The sequence below is a fragment of the Bufo bufo genome, chromosome 3, assembly GCF_905171765.1.
Source record: "Bufo bufo chromosome 3, aBufBuf1.1, whole genome shotgun sequence".
Taxonomy (NCBI): Eukaryota; Metazoa; Chordata; class Amphibia; order Anura; family Bufonidae; genus Bufo; species Bufo bufo.
The window spans coordinates 542,994,537-543,016,905 of NC_053391.1; the positions used below are offsets into that span (position 1 = coordinate 542,994,537).

At 44.3% G+C, this 22,369-nt stretch overlaps 1 protein-coding gene across 1 annotated transcript; it reads left to right on the forward strand.

The window, feature by feature from the left end:
• The first annotated feature begins 13 nt into the window (after window positions 1-13).
• Window positions 14-21,709, forward strand: WBP4 (WW domain binding protein 4). Its single transcript, XM_040425398.1, has 11 exons — window positions 14-138; window positions 6,796-6,823; window positions 7,520-7,592; window positions 8,543-8,605; window positions 12,742-12,868; window positions 13,279-13,440; window positions 14,243-14,289; window positions 14,846-14,921; window positions 15,000-15,220; window positions 20,237-20,421; window positions 21,361-21,709. Coding segments are annotated over exons 2-11 (1,164 nt in total). The 5' UTR covers window positions 14-138; window positions 6,796-6,821; the 3' UTR covers window positions 21,569-21,709.
• Window positions 21,710-22,369: the final 660 nt, after the last annotated feature.

Genomic DNA, 22,369 nt, shown 5'->3' on the forward strand with positions numbered 1-22,369 from the left:
ACTATGTCCCACGTGTGGTCATGTGACCATGAAGGAGCATGTGACCGGTGACGTCACAGACCTCCTTCTAACAACTCCATTCTAGCCTCTGCTTATCGGCTGCTGCACTGCAGAGATGTGTTTGTGACTAGGCTCCGGGTAAGTGGTCTTCTCCTAGCTTTCTCACTCAGCTGCTTTACGTCTCACAGCAAGTCCGTCGTTTGCAGCCTTTTGAAACTACAGCACCGAGCATGTTGTTAGGAGAGGGTTGGAGTAGTAGTAGTGACTTCTTGTAAGGGTGCGTGAAACTACAGCACCGAGCATGTTGTCAGGAGAGGGTTGGAGTAGTAGTAGTGACTTCTTGTAAGGGTGCGTGAAACTACAGCACCGAGCATGTTGTCAGGAGAGGGTTGGAGTAGTAGTAGTGACTTCTTGTAAGGGTGCGTGAAACTACAGCACCGAGCATGTTGTCAGGAGAGGGTTGGAGTAGTAGTAGTGACTTCTTGTAAGGGTGCGTGAAACTACAGCACCGAGCATGTTGTCAGGAGAGGGTTGGAGTAGTAATAGTGACTTCTTGTAAGGGTGCGTGAAACTACAGCACCGAGCATGTTGTCAGGAGAGGGTTGGAGTAGTAGTAGTGACTTCTTGTAAGGGTGCGTGAAACTACAGCACCGAGCATGTTGTCAGGAGAGGGTTGGAGTAGTAATAGTGACTTCTTGTAAGGGTGCGTGAAACTACAGCACCGAGCATGTTGTCAGGAGAGGGTTGGAGTAGTAATAGTGACTTCTTGTAAGGGTGCGTTCACACTAGCGGCAGGACGGATCCGACAGGCTGTTCACCCTGCCGGATCCGTCCTGCTGCTATTTTGCCGTGCCGCCGGACTGACTATAATGGGGGCGGATCTCCGGCGTGGTGAGAGGCCGCCGGACTAAAAAGTCGGACATGCACTTTCACACTAGCGTTGTTTTAATCCGGCGTTCAATTCCGACACCGGAACTGCCCGCCGGATCCGGAAAAACATGTGCAAATGGATTACATTTGAATCCTGATCAGGATTTTGATCAGAATGAAAAAATGCATTGGAAAAAACGGATCCGCCATTTATGGACTTTAACATTTTTTCACATTTTTCGAGTTTAACATGCAAAAGCCGGATCCGGTTTGACGGAACACACGGCGCCGGATCTGGCGTTAATGCAAGTCAATGGGAAAAAGGCCGGATCCGGTGTTCAGTCAAAGTGTTCCGGATTTTTGGCCGGAGGTAAAAATACAACATGCTACGGTTTTCTGAAAAGCCTGATCAGTCAAAAAGACTGAACTGAAGACATCCTGATGCATCCTGAACGGATTATGATCAGTTCTTTTCTGGATTTGAGCCCCTAGGACGGAACTCAGCGCCGGAAAAGAAAAACGCTAGTGTGAATCCGGCGGCCTCTCGCCGTGCACTGCCGTGCTGCGCCGGAGCTCCGACCCCGTCCCCATTATAGTCAATGGGGACGGAGCAGCAGGAGGGATCCGACAGGGTGAAGAGCCTGCCGCTAGTGTGAAGGTCTGCTGGTGTCTATTGATATGTGAGTGGCAGGCTGATGATGGGGGTCATAGTTCCAATGATCTAAGTCTTGTCACTTTTCTGTAGACACAAGCAGTCCCTGCAGAGGGCGCAGTCGCTGTCCTATAGATGAAGCCTGTGGTCCTCCTCATTACAGGCAGTTATAGGGAAGTAACCAAACCTTCCCATAAGGAGGTGAGAGCTGCATTTACATGTAGTGATCCTTTCCTCTGTATGGGGATGAATGATTTCTACCATGTCTGTGATCATTCATCCCCATACAGAGCCATTGTTTCTGGACAGCACATCCCTGGACGATTTGCTGCCCAGATACAATGATTTTTGTTGCAAGCCGAACAACGTGATCCCCCAATGAGCGAGTGTTTGCTTAGGGAAAGTTCACATGTGCGTTCAGAAATCTGGAATACTGATCCGGCAGAGGATTTCACTGTATCCGGCATAGCCAGATTCCAGTAAACAGCGGATTCCCAATTGACTATAATGGGATCCCGCTGCGTTCTGGCGCAGTGCTGGCTTTTGGTCAGACAAAAAAGTCCTACATCCAGCAGAAAACTGTCATTATGCCAGAAAGAGACTGGATTCCATATCTGCATTATAGTGAATGGGGGTCCGGTGGTGAACGGGGATATCTATGTTGAATACAGTGAAATCTGGTAGCCTGTTACCTCTGCCGGATCAGGCTACCAGATTTCTGAACACATGTGAACCTACCCTCATTCATCAGGAGATCACAGGCCGGTTATTGGAAATGAGTCTATATTCAAATGCTCATCCCCAATAACTGGCCTGATAATCAATTTGTCTACAAGGACCGTAAAGGGGTTGTCTCACTTAAGCAAATGGCATTTATCATGTAGAGAAGTTAAGGGTACTTTCACACTTGCGGCAGAGGATTCCAGCAGGCAGTTCCGTCGCCAGGCCCAGAACTGCCTGCCGGATCCGGCAATCCGGACGCAAACTAATGGCATTTGTCAGACGGATCCGGATGCGGATCCGTCTGACAAATGCATTGAAATACCGGATCTGTCTCTCTGGAAAAACGGATCCAGTATTAATTTTTTGTTTTGCATTTTTATAGGTCTGCGCATGTGCAGACTGGAAAGCCGGAACACTTAATGCCGGATCCGGTACTCGTACATGTACGACGGAGGGCCGGTCCCCAAACATGGCGTCCGCAGCGGGAGCCATAGCCGCCGGGTTTCTACTAGTTTAAAAAACAGAGACCCGCCGCACATGAATGCGATCAGCCAGAAGGCTGATTGCATTCATTTTGCCTTTCAGATGCCGTGGTCAAATGGGACCACAGCATCTACGCAGTCTGGAAGTGGAAGTCGCGCACTTCCGCTCCGGTAACAGCGTTCTCCGGCTGAGATCAGGTAACCTGTTACACTGCTTTAATAGGCTGAAGCATCAAGCAGGCTTCAGAGCCTATTAGATGACTATACCAATACAGGCCACTAGGTGGCAGCATTGTATTGGTATAGTGCAAATGAAGTCTTCAATGATGGCTATATAGCCATCAATGAAGACAATGGGCAATCTAATGATTGACAGTTATTGTCACCCAAGGTGACTTAAAAAAAAAAAAGAAAAATTCAAATCACCCCCCTTTCCTTAAAATAAAAATACTTAAATATAAAAATTCCCATACAATTAAAATATAACAATATTAATGGCATACAGCAAATGGCGTAATGGAAAAAAAAAAACTGCCAATTTGGAGATTTTTTGTCACTTCAACTACCCAATAATGTTTTTATAAAGTGATCAAAAAGTCGCACACACTTCAAATTGGTATCACTGAAAAGAACAGATCGTCCCGAAAAAATTAGCCCTCACACAGCCCCGTACACATAACTACAAAAAAGTTCTAGGGGTCAGAATATGGTTGTAAAAAAAGTTTTTCTTTTTCCTTTTAAAGGTTTTAATTAGGGTTGTCCCGATACCGATACTAGTATCGGTATCGGGACCGATTCCGAGTTTTCTCGGCGGTACTCAGCCGCCGATACCCCGCCCCGATACATAAATAGAATACTTTTTTTTTTTTTTTTACATCAAGCGGGCTGGTGAGCGGTGCATAGAGGGGGCAGTGAACGGCAGCTGAGAAGGGGTGGAGAGAGCCGGCAACGATAATTATTGCTGGTATGTGACTGGGTATTACTTACTGCATGGGTGTCATGCGGCCCGCAATGAATATTTTTGCGGCCCGGCAAAGATGCAGCATCTGGAGAGAGGAGGGGCTGGAGTCCGTAACTAGGGGCGGGGCCCGGTGCAGTCACTGTACTCTTACACCGGGCCCCGCCGCTCACCAAAGTATTTATAAACGTGAATCCTTATCCTGTTATTAAGTTGAACTGACGCTGCCCTCTCCCATGTTCCCCTGTTCCCCTGTATCCCCCTGTAAGCTTCAATAGCAGGCAGAGCAGACGGCAGCAGTAACGTCACTCACTGACGTAGAGCGCCTGCTCCGCCCACTTTATGAATGAAGCAGGCGGAGCAGACGCGCGACGTCAGTGAGTGACGTTACTGGTGCCGTCCGCTCTGCCTGCTATGGAAGCTTAAGTAAGTGCTGTGGGGATACAGGGGGATACAGGGGAACATGGGAGAAAGCAGCGTTAGTTCAACTTAATAACAGGATAAGGATTCACGTTTATAAATACTTCGGTGAGCGGCGGGGCCCGGTGTATTGGGGGACACTGTTATGAGGGGGATCTGTGGATGACATATAGCAGTGTCATCCACAGATCCTCCCCATAACAGTTCCATCCACAGATCCCCTATAACAGCACCATCCACAGATCCCCCACCAAAGAAATAACAATGCCATCCTCAGATCCCCCCACCCCATAACAATGCCATCCACAGATATCCCACCCCATAGCAGTACCATCCACAGATCCCCATAACAGTGCCATCCACAAATCCCCATAACAGTGCCATCCACAGATCCCCCATAACAGTGCCATCCACAGATCCCCCATAACAGTGCCATCCACAGATCCCCATAACAGTGCCATCCACAGATCCCCATAACAGTGCCATCCACAGATCCCCATAACAGTGCCATCCACAGATCCCCCATAACAGCGCCATCCACAGATCCCCATAACAGCGCCATCCACAGATCCCCATAACAGCGCCATCCACAGATCCCCCATAACAGTGCCATCCACAGATCCCCCATAACAGTGCCATCCACAGATCCCCCATAACAGTGCCATCCACAGATCCCCCATAACAGTGCCATCCACAGATCCCCCATAACAGTGCCATCCACAGATCCCCCATAACAGTGCCATCCACAGATCCCCCATAACAGTGCCACCCACAGATCCCCATAACAGTGCCACCCACAGATCCCCATAACAGTGCCATCCACAGATCCCCCATAACAGTGCCATCCACAGATCCCCATAACAGCGCCATCCACAGATCCCCCATAACAGTGCCATCCACAGATCCCCCATAACAGTGCCATCCACAGATCCCCCATAACAGTGCCATCCACAGATCCCCCATAACAGTGCCATCCACAGATCCCCCATAACAGTGCCATCCACAGATCCCCCATAACAGTGCCATCCACAGATCCCCCATAACAGTGCCACCCACAGATCCCCCATAACAGTGCCACCCACAGATCCCCCATAACAGTGCCATCCACAGATCCCCATAACAGTGCCATCCACAGATCCCCATAACAGTGCCATCCACAGATCCCCATAACAGTGCCATCCACAGATCCCCCATAACAGCGCCATCCACAGATCCCCCATAACAGCGCCATCCACAGATCCCCCATAACAGTGCCATCCACAGATCCCCCATAACAGTGCCATCCACAGATCCCCCATAACAGTGCCATCCACAGATCCCCCATAACAGTGCCATCCACAGATCCCCCATAACAGTGCCATCCACAGATCCCCCATAACAGTGCCATCCACAGATCCCCCATAACAGTGCCATCCACAGATCCCCCATAACAGCGCCATCCACAGATCCCCCATAACAGTGCCATCCACAGATCCCCCATAACAGTGCCATCCACAGATCCCCCATAACAGTGCCATCCACAGATCCCCCATAACAGTGCCATCCACAGATCCCCCATAACAGCGCCATCCACAGATCCCCCATAACAGCGCCATCCACAGATCCCCCATAACAGCGCCATCCACAGATCCCCCATAACAGCGCCATCCACAGATCCCCCATAACAGCGCCATCCACAGATCCCCCATAACAGCGCCATCCACAGATCCCCCATAACAGCGCCATCCACAGATCCCCCATAACAGCGCCATCCACAGATCCCCCATAACAGCGCCATCCACAGATCCCCCATAACAGCGCCATCCACAGATCCCCCATAACAGCGCCATCCACAGATCCCCCATAACAGTGCCATCCACAGATCCCCCATAACAGTGCCATCCACAGATCCCCCATAACAGTGCCATCCACAGGTCCCCCATAACAGTGCCATCCACAGGTCCCCCATAACAGTGCCATCCACAGGTCCCCCATAACAGTGCCATCCACAGGTCCCCCATAACAGTGCCATCCACAGATCCCCCACATGACAGTGCGTCATCCACAGATCCACAGATCCCCCAAAACGGTCACATGACATTTAAAAAAAGTATCGGTATTCGGTATCGGTGACTACTTGAAAAAAAGTATCGGTACTTGTACTCGGTCCTAAAAAAGTGGTATCGGGACAACCGTAGTTTTAATTCTTTTTTCAGTATTAAAACGCTAGAAAAATTATACAAGTGTGGTATCGTTGTAACCGTACATACCTGGGGAATGAAGATAACAGGTCAATTTTACCGCATAGTGTACAGTGTAAAAAAAATAAAAGCCTTTATCTAAATAGCATTTTTTCCCAATTCTACCCCATTTGGAAATTTTTTCCCGCTTCCTACTACATGGTATGCAACCGTAAATGGCGCCATTAGAAAGTGCAACTTGTCCAGCAAAAAATAAGCCCTCATAAGGCTATGTGAACGGAAAAATAAAAAGGTTAGGACTATGGGAAGGCGGGGAGTGAAAAACGAAAACGCAAAAATGTAAAAGGGTTAACCAATACCTGTCAATTCAGTCTCTGTTTTCCAAAGTTGACAGTAGCTGCCTTGTGCTGTGACCTTTCACCTGTTGTAGCTCCGCCCCCTGCCATAGCTTTACTAGGTCAGAGGCATTTTCAGCTGTTGTATTTCATCTTTTCATTCTTATTTTTGCAGGAGAACGTTAGTTGAAGAAAACCAGCATGTAAGTCATCTTCACTGGATTAGCAGTCATGGGATGACTTGTTACCATGGAAACGATAAGGGGTGTTCCCCAAAGTATGCCATAGAGATGATTGGTGGAATGGAGGTGGCACCAGATGTGTGGTTAGTCTCACGTCAGGTACAGCCACAAGGGCGTAAACTGGAGATTCTGAGAAATCTCCTCATCCACGCGCTGCGTAAGAAATTCCGGATCAATTTATCCATTGCAATTACCACACTTTGCAATACGTAGGGTCAAATCTGATAGGTAAATGCAGCAAAATCTGCAGAGGGGATTTCACTGCAAAGGTAAGCGATTGGCGTCCCTTGCTGACATTTGCCATAAAAGACTGCGGTGTCGGAAAACCACAAGGGACATCGACACTGGAGAATTGTGGGCGGAAAATCCACGCTTTTACAGTAGCAGCAAGGTGGATGAGATGGAAATAAATCCATATTCTGCATAAAGAATGTGCAGACACTCCGCATGAGGGCGGACATGTTGCAGGATCTCAGTTTACCCTTTGTGGTACAGTTGTCTGAAGGGAATAGAGTGGATCTCTCATATCTAATGCAGTTCTGTATCAGAAGGATAGGTCCACTGTGCTTGTGAGCAAAAATGTATGTAAATCAATATAACAGAGTCAGAAATGTGCGCACATATGATTGTGCATTCACCCGTGTCTTGTCTTTGCAGGGCTGACTACTGGAAATCGCAGCCTAAGAAGTTCTGCACCTATTGCAAGTGCTGGATTGCGGACAATAAGCCGGTATGCCTTTATTGTTAGGGATGCCCCCACCAAACCCATTTTGCCCTGATTGCTCGCCATGAGTGATCCTGTGGGTAGTTGATAAATGTATATGGTGAGAAAAGCCCTTTAATCCTTTCTGAAATGCTGAAAACCATAATGGAATCTGCCTTCTAAATACACTACAGCAAGATGGGCAGATGTCCCCCTCTAAAACCGTGTGCTTTATGAGACTTTACTAAAATGAAGCCCTTATGATTAGTGTTGAGCGAACTTGTGTTTTAAGTTCGGCGTCTAAAGTTCAGGTTCGGGTTATCGAAGAATCCGCTACCACGGACCATAACGGAATTTAGAATCCATAACGCGATTCTTCGATAACCCGAACTTTAGACGCCGAACTAAAAACACAAGTTCGCTCAACACTAGTTATGATATTTCCAATGATGACCGAGAGCTGTGGTTTGGACCACCTCATCAGGTTTATTACTGAATCCCACTGCTTTTACCGATAGGACTATGTGGCACCCGTGTAGAGGGAGAGAAGGACCCCATATAGTAAGGTTAATAACGATTATTATTCCCGCGTTGTACACGGTACGCTTCCAGCTTTCTTGGTTATTAGCTTGCTCATATTCTGTTATCATAATACCTGTAATAAGCATTTTTGCATTATGAAATGATAATTCAGTCTTCAGAGCATTTTACACTCTGTTTCCTCTCAGACGGACATAGAAACTGGTAAGTTTTATATTTCGTAAAGGGCTCTTCTCGCCATTTAATATCTGGATAGGTCCTCAATATCAGACCTCGATCAGCGCTGCAGTAACTACTACTGAAGGTATGGTGCGGTGGTGATCTGGTGCCAGCACACAGAAAATAGCTGGTCAAGGGGATGTGATATTGATGACCTATCCTAAATTTACCCGAAAAACCCTTTAAATGACTTACATGTTCGTTCTTTTGTTTTGTAGAGTGTTGAATTCCATGAGAGGGGAAAGAACCACAAAGAAAATGTTATTAAGAAGATCAGTGAGGTAAACTGCTTAATCTTGGAATACAGTCAAGAAATAACTTCTCTAGATGTGTTTCAGTCACTCGTTTATGATGTACTAAGGGTTCCTAGAGGGAGCGATCTGCTGTTAAAGGGGTTGTCTCATTTCGGACAATGGGGGAATATCGCTAGAATATGCCCCTATTGTCTTATAGGTGCGGGTCCCAACGCTGGAACCCGCACCTATATGGAGAACGGAGCCCCGAAAATGGTGGAGGGTGTACTGCACATGCGCAGCCGCCCTCCATTCATTTTCTTTGGGGCTGCCGAAAATGGCCGAGCGCTGGCTCTGTTATTCCCGTTGGGACAATAGAAGTGAATGGGAGTGGTGGCCGGTCATGCGCAGTGCTCTCCCTTTCACTTCTATGGGGAGAGCGCTTGGTGGTTGCCGAACCGAAGTCCTCCAGCAACTACTGTACGGGGCTCCGTTCCCGATATAGGTGCGGGTCCCAGTGGTGGGACACGCACCTATAAGACAACGGGGGTATATCATATCGATATGCTGCCATTGTCTGAGACGAGACAGCCCCTTTAACTGTAACCTGATGTATAGAAGCATTAGGTTACGTTACAATCTGCTGGAGCTCCCTGGCACTGCACATCGATGTGACCACGCCGTTTCTATACAGCTGCGGTCACAGTGAAGACCCCAGTGACTAGTTTAAGTGGGTCCCGGGCTTCTGATCAGCCTGTCACATCGATCAAGATTATAAAATGTCATCAGCAGCTCTTTCTGCTAACATTGTTTTAGTTCTTGGTGTGAAAGAGACTGTGCTGGCGAAAAAATGTCACCTCAGACACACAGCAGGGACACTGTTCCTGCTTTCTCAGTAAATTAACCACTTCCTGCCCTGACTGTGTGTAAAATAAACATACACCTTTTATTTTTAATTAGTATAAGTGGTCTTTTGTGTGCGCAATATACACAAATATTCATCTTTTGTTAAATATCCTTTAGTATTATTAGTGTTTAGTGGTCTTTTATTTACATCATATAACCACATATACATTTTTTTGTGTGCGTACACATCTTTGTTTTGTGATTAAAAAAAAAAAGAGTGTTACTTTTGGTAATAGTATAGCAGTCTTTTGTTTGGGACTTGGGTATTTTCTTTCTTAAAATATGGTTTAGTATTGGTCATGTATAGCGGTCTTTTGCGTACATTACATAACCGTCTATACCTTTTTTCGATGTGTATACACATACGTATTTTCATTCTTTTTAAAAGTATACCTTGTGGTCTTTTGAGAGCATATCTGCATGTATTTCTTCTTTCAAAAAAAAGAGAGGTTAGGTTACTTTGACCTAGTTAGAATAGCGATCTTTTGTGTGTTTCGTATACATATAGGTGTTCTTTTCCTTCGAAAATCGTACTTAAGCTCAGACACCTAATTCTACGTATATGTTTGAATACATTTTTGATCTTTTGTATAAGATAAAATGGCGCACAGACATTTCACTGCTGAAGAGGCATATGCCTTTCTTTGCAGTGTGGAAGAGTCCATCTCTGAGTATGAACTCGTTGAAGGCAGCGGCACATTAATTGCAAGCTCTGGTGGCTCTGATTGTGACACTAACCTACCACAACAAATCGAGAGAAGGCAGCAGAGTTTAGTTGCCAGTGACAAGGAATGCATGTCGAGTAGCAGCAGTGATGTGCCAAGGCCGTCTACAAGCCACGTGGCACAAAGTGCTAGTTGCAGCAGTGGTGAACAGAGGGGTGACCCTGGGCATAGAACTACCAGTGCTGAGGTCCACAGTTGGCATCAAACACAATCTGCCCTGTCTGAACCAATAAATGTAGTATGGTCCCCCTCAGGTAATATGCCAAACATTCCACCATTTACAGTACAAAATGGCATTAATGTGCAAATAGAAACATTTTCCCCACTTGAATTTTTAAAACTTTTCATTACCAAGGAAGTTTTAGAGGGAGTAGTATATCAAACGAATTTATATGCCCAAGAATATTTGACAAACAATCCCAAATAATCTTACGCAAAACCCAAATTTTGGAAGCCAACAAATGTGCCAGAAATGGAAGGAAAAAAAAATCCTTGCCCTAACGTTCAACATGAAATCGCCAAAAAAGCTGAGCTGACATCCTACTGGTCTACACATCCCATACATCGTATGCCTTTCCTTACATCTGGGATGACCAGGTCACATTACCAAATTTTGATAAGATGTTTAAATTTCAATGATAGTTCCCTTTGTCAAAGAGACAATCCAACTGGGCAAGATGGACTTTTGAAACTGAAGCCGCTTATCTCCTATCTTAATGGGAACTTTAGAGAAATGTATACCGCCAAGAAAAATGTCACAGTTGATGGGTTCTTAATCCATTTCACTGGCCGACGGTCATTTAAACAGTACAGTCCAAATTAACGTTCTAGATACGGTGTCAAGATGTATAAGTTGTGCGAAAGTGGTGCCCGTTATACTTATAAAGTGCATGAAGGAAAAGACAGCAAGTTGTGTCCTCGTGATTGCCCATCCTATATGCATATGAATGGGAAAATTGTAATGAATCCACTACTGAGACAAGGCATCATCTGTATGGCACAACTACTGTACAAGTATTCCACTGTATGAGAGGGGTACAGGGTCCTGGGGGAACAAGTTCTTAAAAAGGGGAGCTTCCCACAGTCACTTTCTAAAGAGAGGAGAATCGGCGTCTCCGTCCAGCTCAGACTGGCTGGCTGTGAAATAGAGATAAGAGAAATGTTTTCTTACTCTGCACAATTCATGAGAATTCTGTAGACCCAGGACCTCTTAGTTGAAGACACGCTCAAACTGTGTCACTGAATATAATAAGTACAAGGGGCTGTAGAATTTAACGACCAAATGCTAAAACTATACCTGGTCCTATGGAAACCCAAGCACTGGTGTCTGTGTATCTGCTGCATTAGCAGTATACAGTTCCTATGTGGTCTATGAAGAATCTGGAAATCGGGGTTCTTTATACCATCACAGCTGTAACCAACAGATGATATCCCTGTGAGCTCTGGGTCCGAGTTTGTCAGTAGACTGAGCGAAAGTCATTTCCCTGACCTCATACCGGCAGCAAACCCGACCCACAGAAGAGGTGCAGGGTTTGTGCAAAGCATGGAATTCGAAGAGACACCAGATATTATTGTCCACAGTGTCCACCAAACCCTGGCCTCTGTATTAAAAATGACTTCAGACAATATCACACGACATTAAATTAGTAGCTTAAATGTCACAAATTTTCTAAATTTTTTAATCCATTGTCATAAAACACAAAATAAATAATTTTCCTGCATTGCATTTCCTGCAATCTTAATAAATATATCTCTTTTACAAAGAAGGGTGGGTGGTCGGGGAGGGGGTCTACTTTCCCTTTATTTTGAGGCCTTCTGTACAATATCTGTACTGGCAGCAAGGTGCCATAGAACCAGCAATAGAAAAATAGGCCTCCAAAATCTATAATGCTCTCCACTCGTGTATTCCTTGCACGATCATTTTGATAACTCGTCAGTCGTGCAATTAAAGCAGGCCAAACAAATGAGCGAGCTGTCAGATGAATGCTTGTCTGGCTATTTCTCCCAACTCCTCCACAATAATTCATACTGAGGAGAGGTCCCTGACAGCTTCTTCTTCACATCTGTGGTCATGGGATAGTGGGGAGGCTCCCATCCACATTAGACGCAGTGGACAACTTTCGGTCAAAGGCCTTGTCTCACCACAAATCAAGAGTTTCCCTTTTAAAAAATAGAAATAAATAATCTAGAAGAGTAAAGGTGCCATAGGCCTCCAGTAGCTGTCAGCTGAGCTATCTATCCGGATCCCCCCACATTTGGCCTGGTCATATGTGTTTTCAGCGGGGAGAGTGTAGAAGACTGCTGCCAGACACATCTGGTGGCATCTTATCTCTCTGGAGAACAATCCAACACGTCCACTCTTTCTTCTCATCATCATCTGTCGGACGAGAGCTCCCTATATGTATTAGATTGTCCGTTGGTCTTGCGGGTTCGGCTGGCAATAATATGTATAGGCCCTTTAGTCCAACAATGTTAAATGACTTCAGTAGTGATGGCAGCACTTTGTCTACTACAGACTATCTGCTGTGGTACTAAACGTCCATTCTGTCTTAGATTAAGAAAAAAAGTGTGGCCAAGGCCAAAGAAGATGAAAAAAAGTCAAAGGAGTTTGCTGCAATGGAAGAAGCTGCCCTAAAGGCTTATGAAGAAGATATAAAGAGACTTGAAGGAACACAAACAGGTAAAATGAAAGGGCTTGTGCACATGGCTGCATTAATAAGAAGCCTTTCGAATCGAGTTCTAAAAAGGAGCTCATCACTCTTGCATCCAACATACCAGACCTTAAAGGTGTCCCCACAGGATTGGCCCTCAGCTCTTCACAGGATAGGGGACAAATGGCTGATAGGTGTCCCACCGCTGTGCTCCTCCAGTCAGTCTGCAGGATTGGGTTAGAAGATAGCTGAGCTTGGAACTTGTCTGTCTCCATCAATCTCATAGCTTTTGAATGGAGCAGATGCGTGCATGCTCAATATCTGCCTGAATCTAACCACCGATACGAGACCACTATTTTTGTGATCAATGGGTCCCAAGCGGTGGGAGCCCTGGTGATCTTGGGACAACCACTGTAAATCCTTTTGTCTTTCCTTTCAGCTTCTGTGGCCCCGGTAGGTCCAAGCATTGAAGAGAGGAGGGCACGTGATGAGCAGAAGAGGATGGAATTAGACGCCATAGAAAAATACCACGCTAAAAGGCAGTGGACGAAATCGCGCTCTCCAGAAGGGTACCCATATTTCTACAATTTATTGACAGGAGGTATTTGTGTGTATTTTTATGTACCAACTTTTCCAAAGGAGTATTATGCAATTCACATTCTCCAGGAGACTCGCTCACCTGTAGTCATTTTATTTGGTAACTTTTAGATGGGATCCACAGCTGCCCCCGAGCCCAGTTTGTTTTGGATCATGAAACTGCTTTACTGTATTTTAGTTAAGAATCAGATGTAACTTAATATATTTATAGTAAATATGAGTATTCCCCCCTTTTAAGTAGTTTTTCCAGAATAATGGTTACTGCTGTGTTACTAAGTCTATTAGTAATGATGATGATTAGGGATGAGCGAATTTCGTATTTTTGAAATTCGTTTTCGGTTCGTGTTGTGGTATTTACTAAATTGCGTTATGGATTCCGTTACCATGGACCATAACCGAATGCCTTTAGAGGCATTCCGTTGTTCATTCCTTCATAATAGAAGTCTGTGGCCTGCATAATGGATCCGTCCGGTTTCCGCTATGCTGGAGTCCTCTTCTGCATAACGGAAACCGGACAAATCAGTTATGCAGGCCATAGACCTCTTATTAGGACGGAGTGCCTCTAAAGGCCTTCTGTTATGGTCTGTGGTAACGGAATCCATAACCCAATTTAGTAAATACCACAACACGAACCGAAAACTAATTTCAAAATATGAAATTCGCTCATCCCTTAAGATGATGATGAAAGAAACTTTCACTTTTGATACAAGTAGTAATTCATTACTCAATGTCCAGATATTTTAGTTTTCTTTTATTTCTATTAGTTCAGGAAAAAACATTACATCCCTTTTTATCCCTTTTTTCAGAATCTCAGTGGGAGGAGCCAGAGGGATTTAAGGAGAAGAATGACAAGGTAATAACTGAATTGTTAAAAAGGTTTTCTCATCTTGGACATTGGTGGCATATCGCTAGGACAGGAACAAGACCTACACCGAATCCTACACTGATCTGACTTTGATTGCTTATCGGCCATCAGACTTTATGATGAGACAACCCCTATAATGGATTAAAACATCATTTTCAACTGCTCCATTAGGAAATTGTAAGTGAATAGAGGAGTGTCCCCCATTCAGGAGTCTCATCTACAAAGGATCTGATGGTTAAAATCTAAATAGTTGGACTCTCTTCCCATCACCTGGCGTCCGGATGTCAGTAGAAGTGACATTGGCAGGATGTACCTTCCACAATTGAATGTTGAATGACTAGCTTTAATTAAAGGGGTTGTCTCATCAGAGGAGGGGCATATGGATGGGGGAGGTTTTCATAAGACAACCTCTTGAATAAGCAATTTCTAAATTGTAATCTATAAGCTATTGTGGTGCAAGCTGTAAGTTAGGAATAGCCATGTACTACACATTGTCATCTGATTTTTATATTTTTTTTCTCTTTCATTCAATATATTTTATTAGAAGGAGGGCAAATCTGGATGGGTAGAAGGAGTCTCAGAAGAGGGTTACACCTATTACTACAATTCTGAGACTGGAGGTAAGGGCTCCTTGTTGTTACCCCAGCCTGGCTGTTATTTGATATTTGCTGTCACTTACATAGGTTTCATCTCAACAGAATCCAGATGGGACAAACCAGATGACTTTGATAACAATCTGCCCCCTCCCCCTGGGGATGATAAGAAAGATTCCTCAGATGTTACAGACGTCCCTGCAGCAAAAGAGCAAGAGGCTGCAAACCCAGAAGGAACTACGGACTCGACTTCTGAGGAGTCCCAGCCATCAGAAGATACCACACAGACTCCTACAGTTGCACAGACACCTAAAATCAATTTTGAGGTAAGGGTAAACACAATTCCACTTCATTATGATGTTTCTCTCATTCACAAGCCAACAGTGGGCCAACAGGACTGCAGGGTGCAAACCTGTCCTTTTAACATGCTGCCCTTTAAATGGGGCAGCATATCATGGTGACAGGTCCACTTTAATGGTGTTGCATCAGCATGCAATGATCTCAACCTATACTTACCCATAAGTAGGTTCCACGTCCAGGCTGATGATGGTGGTAGGCATGTTTTCTTGCCCCCCAGTATGGCCCCGGGGGTCACTGTTATCATAATGCCACTGCGCATTTGAAGATCATTACTTGCCTGACAAACCTGTCATTAGGTAGGTATTCTGCTGTAATCCGTTTTCCTTCAGACAGTACCTCCACTACGCAGACCTTCCTGTGGAGACTTTCATTGATCCAGTTTTGCAATCCACACATTGGGTCCATGTTCTTATTTATTTCCTTACCGCTTGAATATAATTTGAATATAATTTGACGGCTATTGTAGATCAGTATAAAAACTGTAAAATACAATTTCGTATCATTTATGTAGTATTAATCTATTTCACCTTAACCCCTTCACGCAACATCACGTACATGTACGTGGGGGAATGTGGTGCCTCACCGCATCCCCACGTGCATGTACGTGATCGGCTTTCACTGTCAGCGCAGGGAGCGAAGCGCTGAAGCTTCAGTGAAGCTGGGGTTGCTAGGCAACCAGAGAAGCCGGCAGGCACTGTATAGGCGCTCTGACCCGCCCGCGATCGCTGTGATTGGTCCATTACTGCAGAGGGACCAATCGCAGCGCATCAGGGCAGGTAAGGGGGGGTTAGGGAGGGACTATGTGCTTCTCCTTCTCTGATCGCCCCAATTCCTGTCAGGGAAGCGATCAGAGAAGGAGATAGTGTGAAAATATTCCCGACCTATGACGAGTATACTCGTCATGGCGCACTGCTACTTAGCGCTCCATGATGAGTATACACGTCATGGCATAAACTGTCACCATGTCTGCAGACATGGTGACAGCGCTGAGATCCCGGCTGTCACACACAACCGGGCACCTTGGGTCAATGCCGAGGGGGGTCCTGTGACCCCCCCCCCCCCCCCCATGTCGGCGATCGCTGCAAACCGCAGGTCAATTCAGACCTGCGGTTTGTAGCGCTTTCTGCAGTTTCTGATCCCCGCGGTCCCTGACCGCGGGGATCAGAAACTTTAGTATGTCTAAAATAAAGCTTTTTCACCCCCCCTGCACCCCTGAATGATATTATGTGGGCGGGTGGTGCAGGGGGGGTGTCGCAGGCGGTGCGGAGGTGCGGTAAGGTGCGGGAGGCGGGCGGTGCGGCAGGCGGGATCGCGATCCCCCGCCCGCCTCCCCTTGAATGATCGTTGGTGTCTAGTGGGTATACCAGGGTGCCAGCACATTGCTGGCACCCTGGTATAAACGGCTGACATCTGCGATGCGATGTCAGCCGTTTAACCCTTTCCATACAGCGGTCCGTACGGACCGCTGTATGGAAAAGGTTAACAGCGCAGGGAGCTCCCTCCCTCTTCCATCGGGGGGCTGCTGTGCCTTTGCAGCCCCCCTCAGCCCTGTGCTTACCCTTCCCCCGTCTGCGCAGTTCTGACCAGTACTGAGCAGACGGGGAAGGTTCCCATGGCAACAGGACGCCTCTCAGGCGTCCTGCTGTCCATGGTGCTGAACAGATCTGTGCTAAAAGCATAGATCTGTTCAGTGTAAGTAAAATACAGTACAGTACAAAATATATTGTTCTGTACTGTATTATACAGACATCAGACCCACTGGATCTTCAAGAACCAAGTGGGTCAGGGTCAAAAAAAAAGTGAAAAAAAGTGAAAAAAGTAAAGTTTCAAAAAAACACTTATCACTGAATAAAAATAAAAAAAATAAAATACACTACACATATTGGGTATCGCCACGTCCGTAACGACCTGATCTATAAAACGGTCATGTTACTTTCCCCGCACGGTGAACACCATAAAAAAATAAAAACTATGAGGAAATTGAAATTTTGCCCACCTTACTTCCCAAAAAAGGTAATAAAAGTGATCAAAAAAGTCGCATGTACGCCAAAAAAGTACCAATCAAACCGTCACCTCATCCCGCAAAAAATGAGCCCTTACATGAGACAATGGCCCAAAAAATAAAAAAACTATGCGTCTCAGACTATGGAGATACTAAAACATGATTTTTTTTTTTGTTTCAAAAATATTATTGTGTAAAACCCTGATAAATTATAAAAAGGTAGACATATTAGGTATTGCCATGTCCGTAAGAACCTGATCTATAAAAATACCACATGACCTAACCCCTCAGGTGAACACTGTAAAAAAAATTAAATTAAAAACGGTGTCAAAAAAGCTATTTTTTTGTTACCTTACATCACAAAAAGTGTAATAGCAAGCGATCAAAAAGTCATATGCACCCCAAAATAGTACCAATCTAACCGTCATCTCATCCCGCAAAAATGATACCCAACCTGAGACAATCGCCAAAAAAACTGAAAAAACTATGGCTCTCAGACTATGGAGACACTAAAACATGTTTTTTTTTTTGTGTCAAAAATGATATTATTGTGTAAAACCTAAATAAATAAAAAAGTATACATATTAGGTATCGTCACGTCCGTAAGAACCTGCTCTATAAAAATAGCACATGATCTAACCTGTCAGATGAACGTTGTAAATAATAAAAAATAAAAACAGTGCCAAAACAGCTATTTTTTGGCAAATTTTCCATTTTAATTCATTTTTTCCCATAACAAAGCAAGGGTTAACAGCCAAACAAAACTCAATATTTATTGCCCTGATTCTTTAGTTTATAGAAATGCCCCATATGTGGTCGTAAACTGCTGTATGGCCACACGGCAGGGCGCAGAAGGAAAGGAGCGCCATATGGTTTTTGGAAGGCAGTTTTTGCTGGACTGGTTTTTTGACACCATGTCCCATTTGAAGCCCCCCCGATGCACCCCTAGAGTATAAACTCCAAAAAATGACCCCATTTTGGAAACTACACCCCTCAAGGTATTCAAAACTGATTTTACAAACTTTGTTAACCCTTTAAGTGTTCCACAAGAGTTAATGGCAAATGGAGATGAAATTTCAGAATTTCTATTTTTTGTTACTTTGCCTCACAAAAAAGTGTAATATAGAGCAACCAAAAATCATATGTACCCTAAAATAGTTCCAACAAAACTGCCACCTTATCCCGTAGTTTCCAAAATGGGGCCACTTTTTTGGAGTTTCTAACCTAGGGGTGAATAAGGGGGCTTTAAATGGGACATGGTGTCTAAAAACAATCCAGCAAAATCTGCCTTCCAGAAACCATATGGTGTTCCTTTCCTTCTGCGCCCTGCCGTGTGCCCGTACAGCAGTTTACGACCACATATGGGGTGTTTCTGTAAACTACAGAATCAGGGCCATAAAAAAAGAGTTTTGTTTGGCTGTTAACCCTTGCTTTGTTACTGGAAAAAAAATATTAAAATGGGAAATCTGCCGAAAAAGTGAAATTTTGAAATTTAATCTCTATTTTCCATTTATTCTTGTGGAACACCTAAAGGGTTAACAACGTTTGTAAAATCAGTTTTGAATACCTTGAGGGGTGTAGTTTCTTAGATGGCGTCACTTTTAGGGAGTTTCTACTCTAGGGGTGCATCAGGGGGGCTTCAAATGGGACATGGTGTCAAAAAAAACAGTCCAGCAAAACCTGCCTTCCAAAAACCGTATGGCATTCCTTTCCTTCTGCGCCCTGCCGTGTGCCCGTACAGCGGTTTACGACCACATATGGGGTGCTTCTGTAAACTACAGAATCAGGGCCATAAATAATGAGTTTTGTTTGGCTGTTAACCCTTGCTTTGTAACTGGAAAAAAAATATTAAAATGGAAAAGCTGCCAAAAATGTGAAATTTTGAAATTGTGTCTCTATTTTCCATTAAATCTTGTGCAACACCTAAAGGGTTAACAAAGTTTGTAAAATCAGTTTTGAATACCTTGAGGGGTGTAGTTTCTTAGATGGGGTCACTTTTAGGGAGTTTCTACTCTAGGGGTGCATCAGGGGGCTTCAAATGGGACATGGTGTAAATAAACCAGTCCATAAAAATCAGCCTTCCAAAAACCAAACGGCGCACCTTTCACTCTACGCCCCGCTGTGTGGCCGTACAGTAGTTTACGGCCACATATTGGGTGTTTCTGTAAACGGCAGAGTCAGGGCAATAAAGATACAGTCTTGTTTGGCTGTTAACCCTTGCTTTGTTAGTGGAAAAAATGGGTTAAAATGAAAAATTAGACAAAAAAATGAAATTCTCAAATTTCCTCCCCATTTGCCAATAACTCTTGTGCAACACCTAAAGGGTTAACAATGTATGCAAAATCAGTTTTGAATACCTTGAGGGGTGTAGTTTCTTAGATGGGGTCATTTTTGGGTGGTTTCTATTATGTAAGCCTCGCAAAGTGACTTCAGACCTGAACTGGTCCCTAGAAAAATTTAGTTTTTGTAAATTTCGGAAAAATTTCAAGATTTGCTTCTAAACTTCTAAGCCTTATAACATCCCCAAAAAATAAAATATCATTCCCAAAATAATTCAAGCATGAAGTAGACATATGGGGAATGTAAAGTCATCACAATTTTTTGGGGTATTACTATGTATTACAGAAGTAGAGAAACTGAAACTTTGAAATTTGCAAATTTTTCCAAATTTTTGGTAAATTAGGTTTTTTTTTTTGTGCAAAAAAAAAAATTTCTTTTACTTCATTTTACCAGTGTCATAAAGTACAATATGTGACGAAAAAACAATCTCAGAATGGCCTGGATAAGTCAAAATAGCCTGGATAAGTCAAAGCGTTTTAAAGTTATTAGCACTTAAAGTGACACTGGTCAGATTTCCAAAAAATGGCCTGGTCCTTAAGGTGAAAATGAGCCCGGTCCTGAAGGGGTTAATGCAAAAAGTAAATTTTATGCGGAATTGTTGTGATTAGATATTTTCATATCATCATTTTGCCTGTTACAGACTAAAAAGGAGACCAAATCAGACAGCGATGAGGTATCTGAACCTGAAAGCAAACAACAAGAGGAAGCGGAGGAGGAAAAAAAAGATCCTACCCCTACCCCTACCCCACAGCCTGCCGCTCGCAAACCAACTAAGGCTAATCCATATGGAGCATGGGCGACTGTTCAAGAAGAGGAAGACCCATAGTAAGTAATGATGAAGAAAATACAGTGTCCTGTAGTGTTAAAGGGGGTGTCCCTCCATAAGGACTTATTGTCTATTCCACCGATCACAATAATGGGGTCCTGGAATGAATGGAGAGATGGTTGTGCATGTGTGCTACTCATCCAGTCAACTCTATGGGACTGCTGGAGACATCCAGCACTACTTGTCATCTCTTCGGTAGTCTTTGAGTTGAATGGAGAGGTAGCTCATACTCATGATCCTGTCTCCATTCCTTCTTGGATCTTTGAGACCCCATTGTTGTCATTGATGGGTTGGATCCCCGGCACTCAGATACTTATATCCTAGCCTGCAGATAGCCAATAAATTCTTATGGTGGGAAAAACTTTTAAAGTACAACATGGATGGCATTCCAACAAGCCTATTTCACGCTTACCTAAAGGCAGGACACACAATGCGTACATTTAAAGGGGTGGTCTAGGATAAGAAAAACATGGCTGCTTTCTTCCAAAAACAGCACCACAGTTGTCTATTAGTAATGATGATGATTAGGTTGTGTGCGTTGTATTGCAACTCTGCCCCATTCACTTCAATGGAGCTCAGCTGCAATACCACACAACCTATGGTGCTCTTTTAGTAAGAAAGCTGCCAGATTTTTCTTCTCCTGGACAACCCTTTAAGTACAATGCTACGCTATTCCCTGATTTGGAGATACTTTCTGTAGTCCCGTTATCCATTGGCTCTGGAGGTAGCCGCAGGGAATTAGATTTCCTTATTTTAGACCTGCAGCTCTTCAGATAATGCAAGATAAGGGATATATATTATCACGTGTCCTTCCAAACCACACGTTCATGGACTTTTCTAAAACTTCCTGTGTATATAAAAAAAATAATTATGAATTTCTGATTTTCTGAACGTAATTTCTTAATAGTTTTCACTGGAGAATATTTCTTTCCCTATAGTGAGAATGTGGATTTGGAGCTACCGCATGTGGAATATGATGACCCCACTGTCTCTGTACCTGATGTGGAGCAAGAGCCAAAAGTGAAGTTTAAAGAAAAAACCATCACATCCCTTGGTGACTCAGCAGCTGGAGTCTCCGTGTTCAAGAAAAGGAAGCTAGAAAATGTGAAATCTCGAAACATACGTCAGAGACTAAATGATCAGTAAAGGGCTTGGATTTATTGGGACATTTTTAAACTGAATGTTTTGAAAGCTTGTAGTATTCAGGTGTGTGTGTGTGTGTGTGTGTTTTTTTATTTTTTCTAAACTTTTTTTTCCTCTAAGTAAAAGATGGTGAGTTTAAAAAAATATATATAGTGGGATGTGGCTTTTGAGCTTTCCACACTTGCTTCTGATGTCCCATCTGCAAACCTTTCCTTTGGCGCCAAACATTGATCCAGTGGCGGATCCAGAGCCTGGTCTCTGGAGGGGCACTTCCAGATTATTTTCTGTCCGCCGCCACAAAACAATGGTGCTTATAGAACAGACTACACAGTGTAGCGGTATACTGTATTTTGTGTGGCACAGTGTAGGCTATATGTGTATAACATAAACATATTTCACATGAAAACTTACAATTACTTGGCTTGGCCCTTGGGGATCTCGGACACCACTTCAACACTTTGGCCGGGGGCTCGGCGGAGCTGATGTTGTGTTTTATCCTAATGAGAAAGATTTCATAATAAGAATTTGGAGAAGGGGCAGAGGGATAGCAGAGCAGGGAGAGGCTGGTGCTGATACTAGGGGGTCATACCATGGGGGAGTAATAAAGCCCACCATAATGCCCCCCAGTAGAAATAATTCTTATAATGTGCAAAAAATACCCCCTTGTAATCCCCCCAGGTGAGCTAATGTCCCCATAGTGCCCCCATAATGTGCAGTATAAAATACCCCTATATAGTGCCCCCAGTAAATACCCACAAAGTGCTCCACACCCTCCTTCCTCCTAGTGCCCCCCATAATGTACCA

Bases quoted from the DNA above. Each gene is read 5' to 3' on its own strand.
- WBP4 (XM_040425398.1), top strand. The intron at 8,606-12,741 runs GTAAACTGCTTA...ATTCTGTCTTAG, and splicing joins TTATTAAGAAGATCAGTGAG to ATTAAGAAAAAAAGTGTGGC. The intron at 14,290-14,845 runs GTAATAACTGAA...ATATTTTATTAG, and splicing joins TTAAGGAGAAGAATGACAAG to AAGGAGGGCAAATCTGGATG.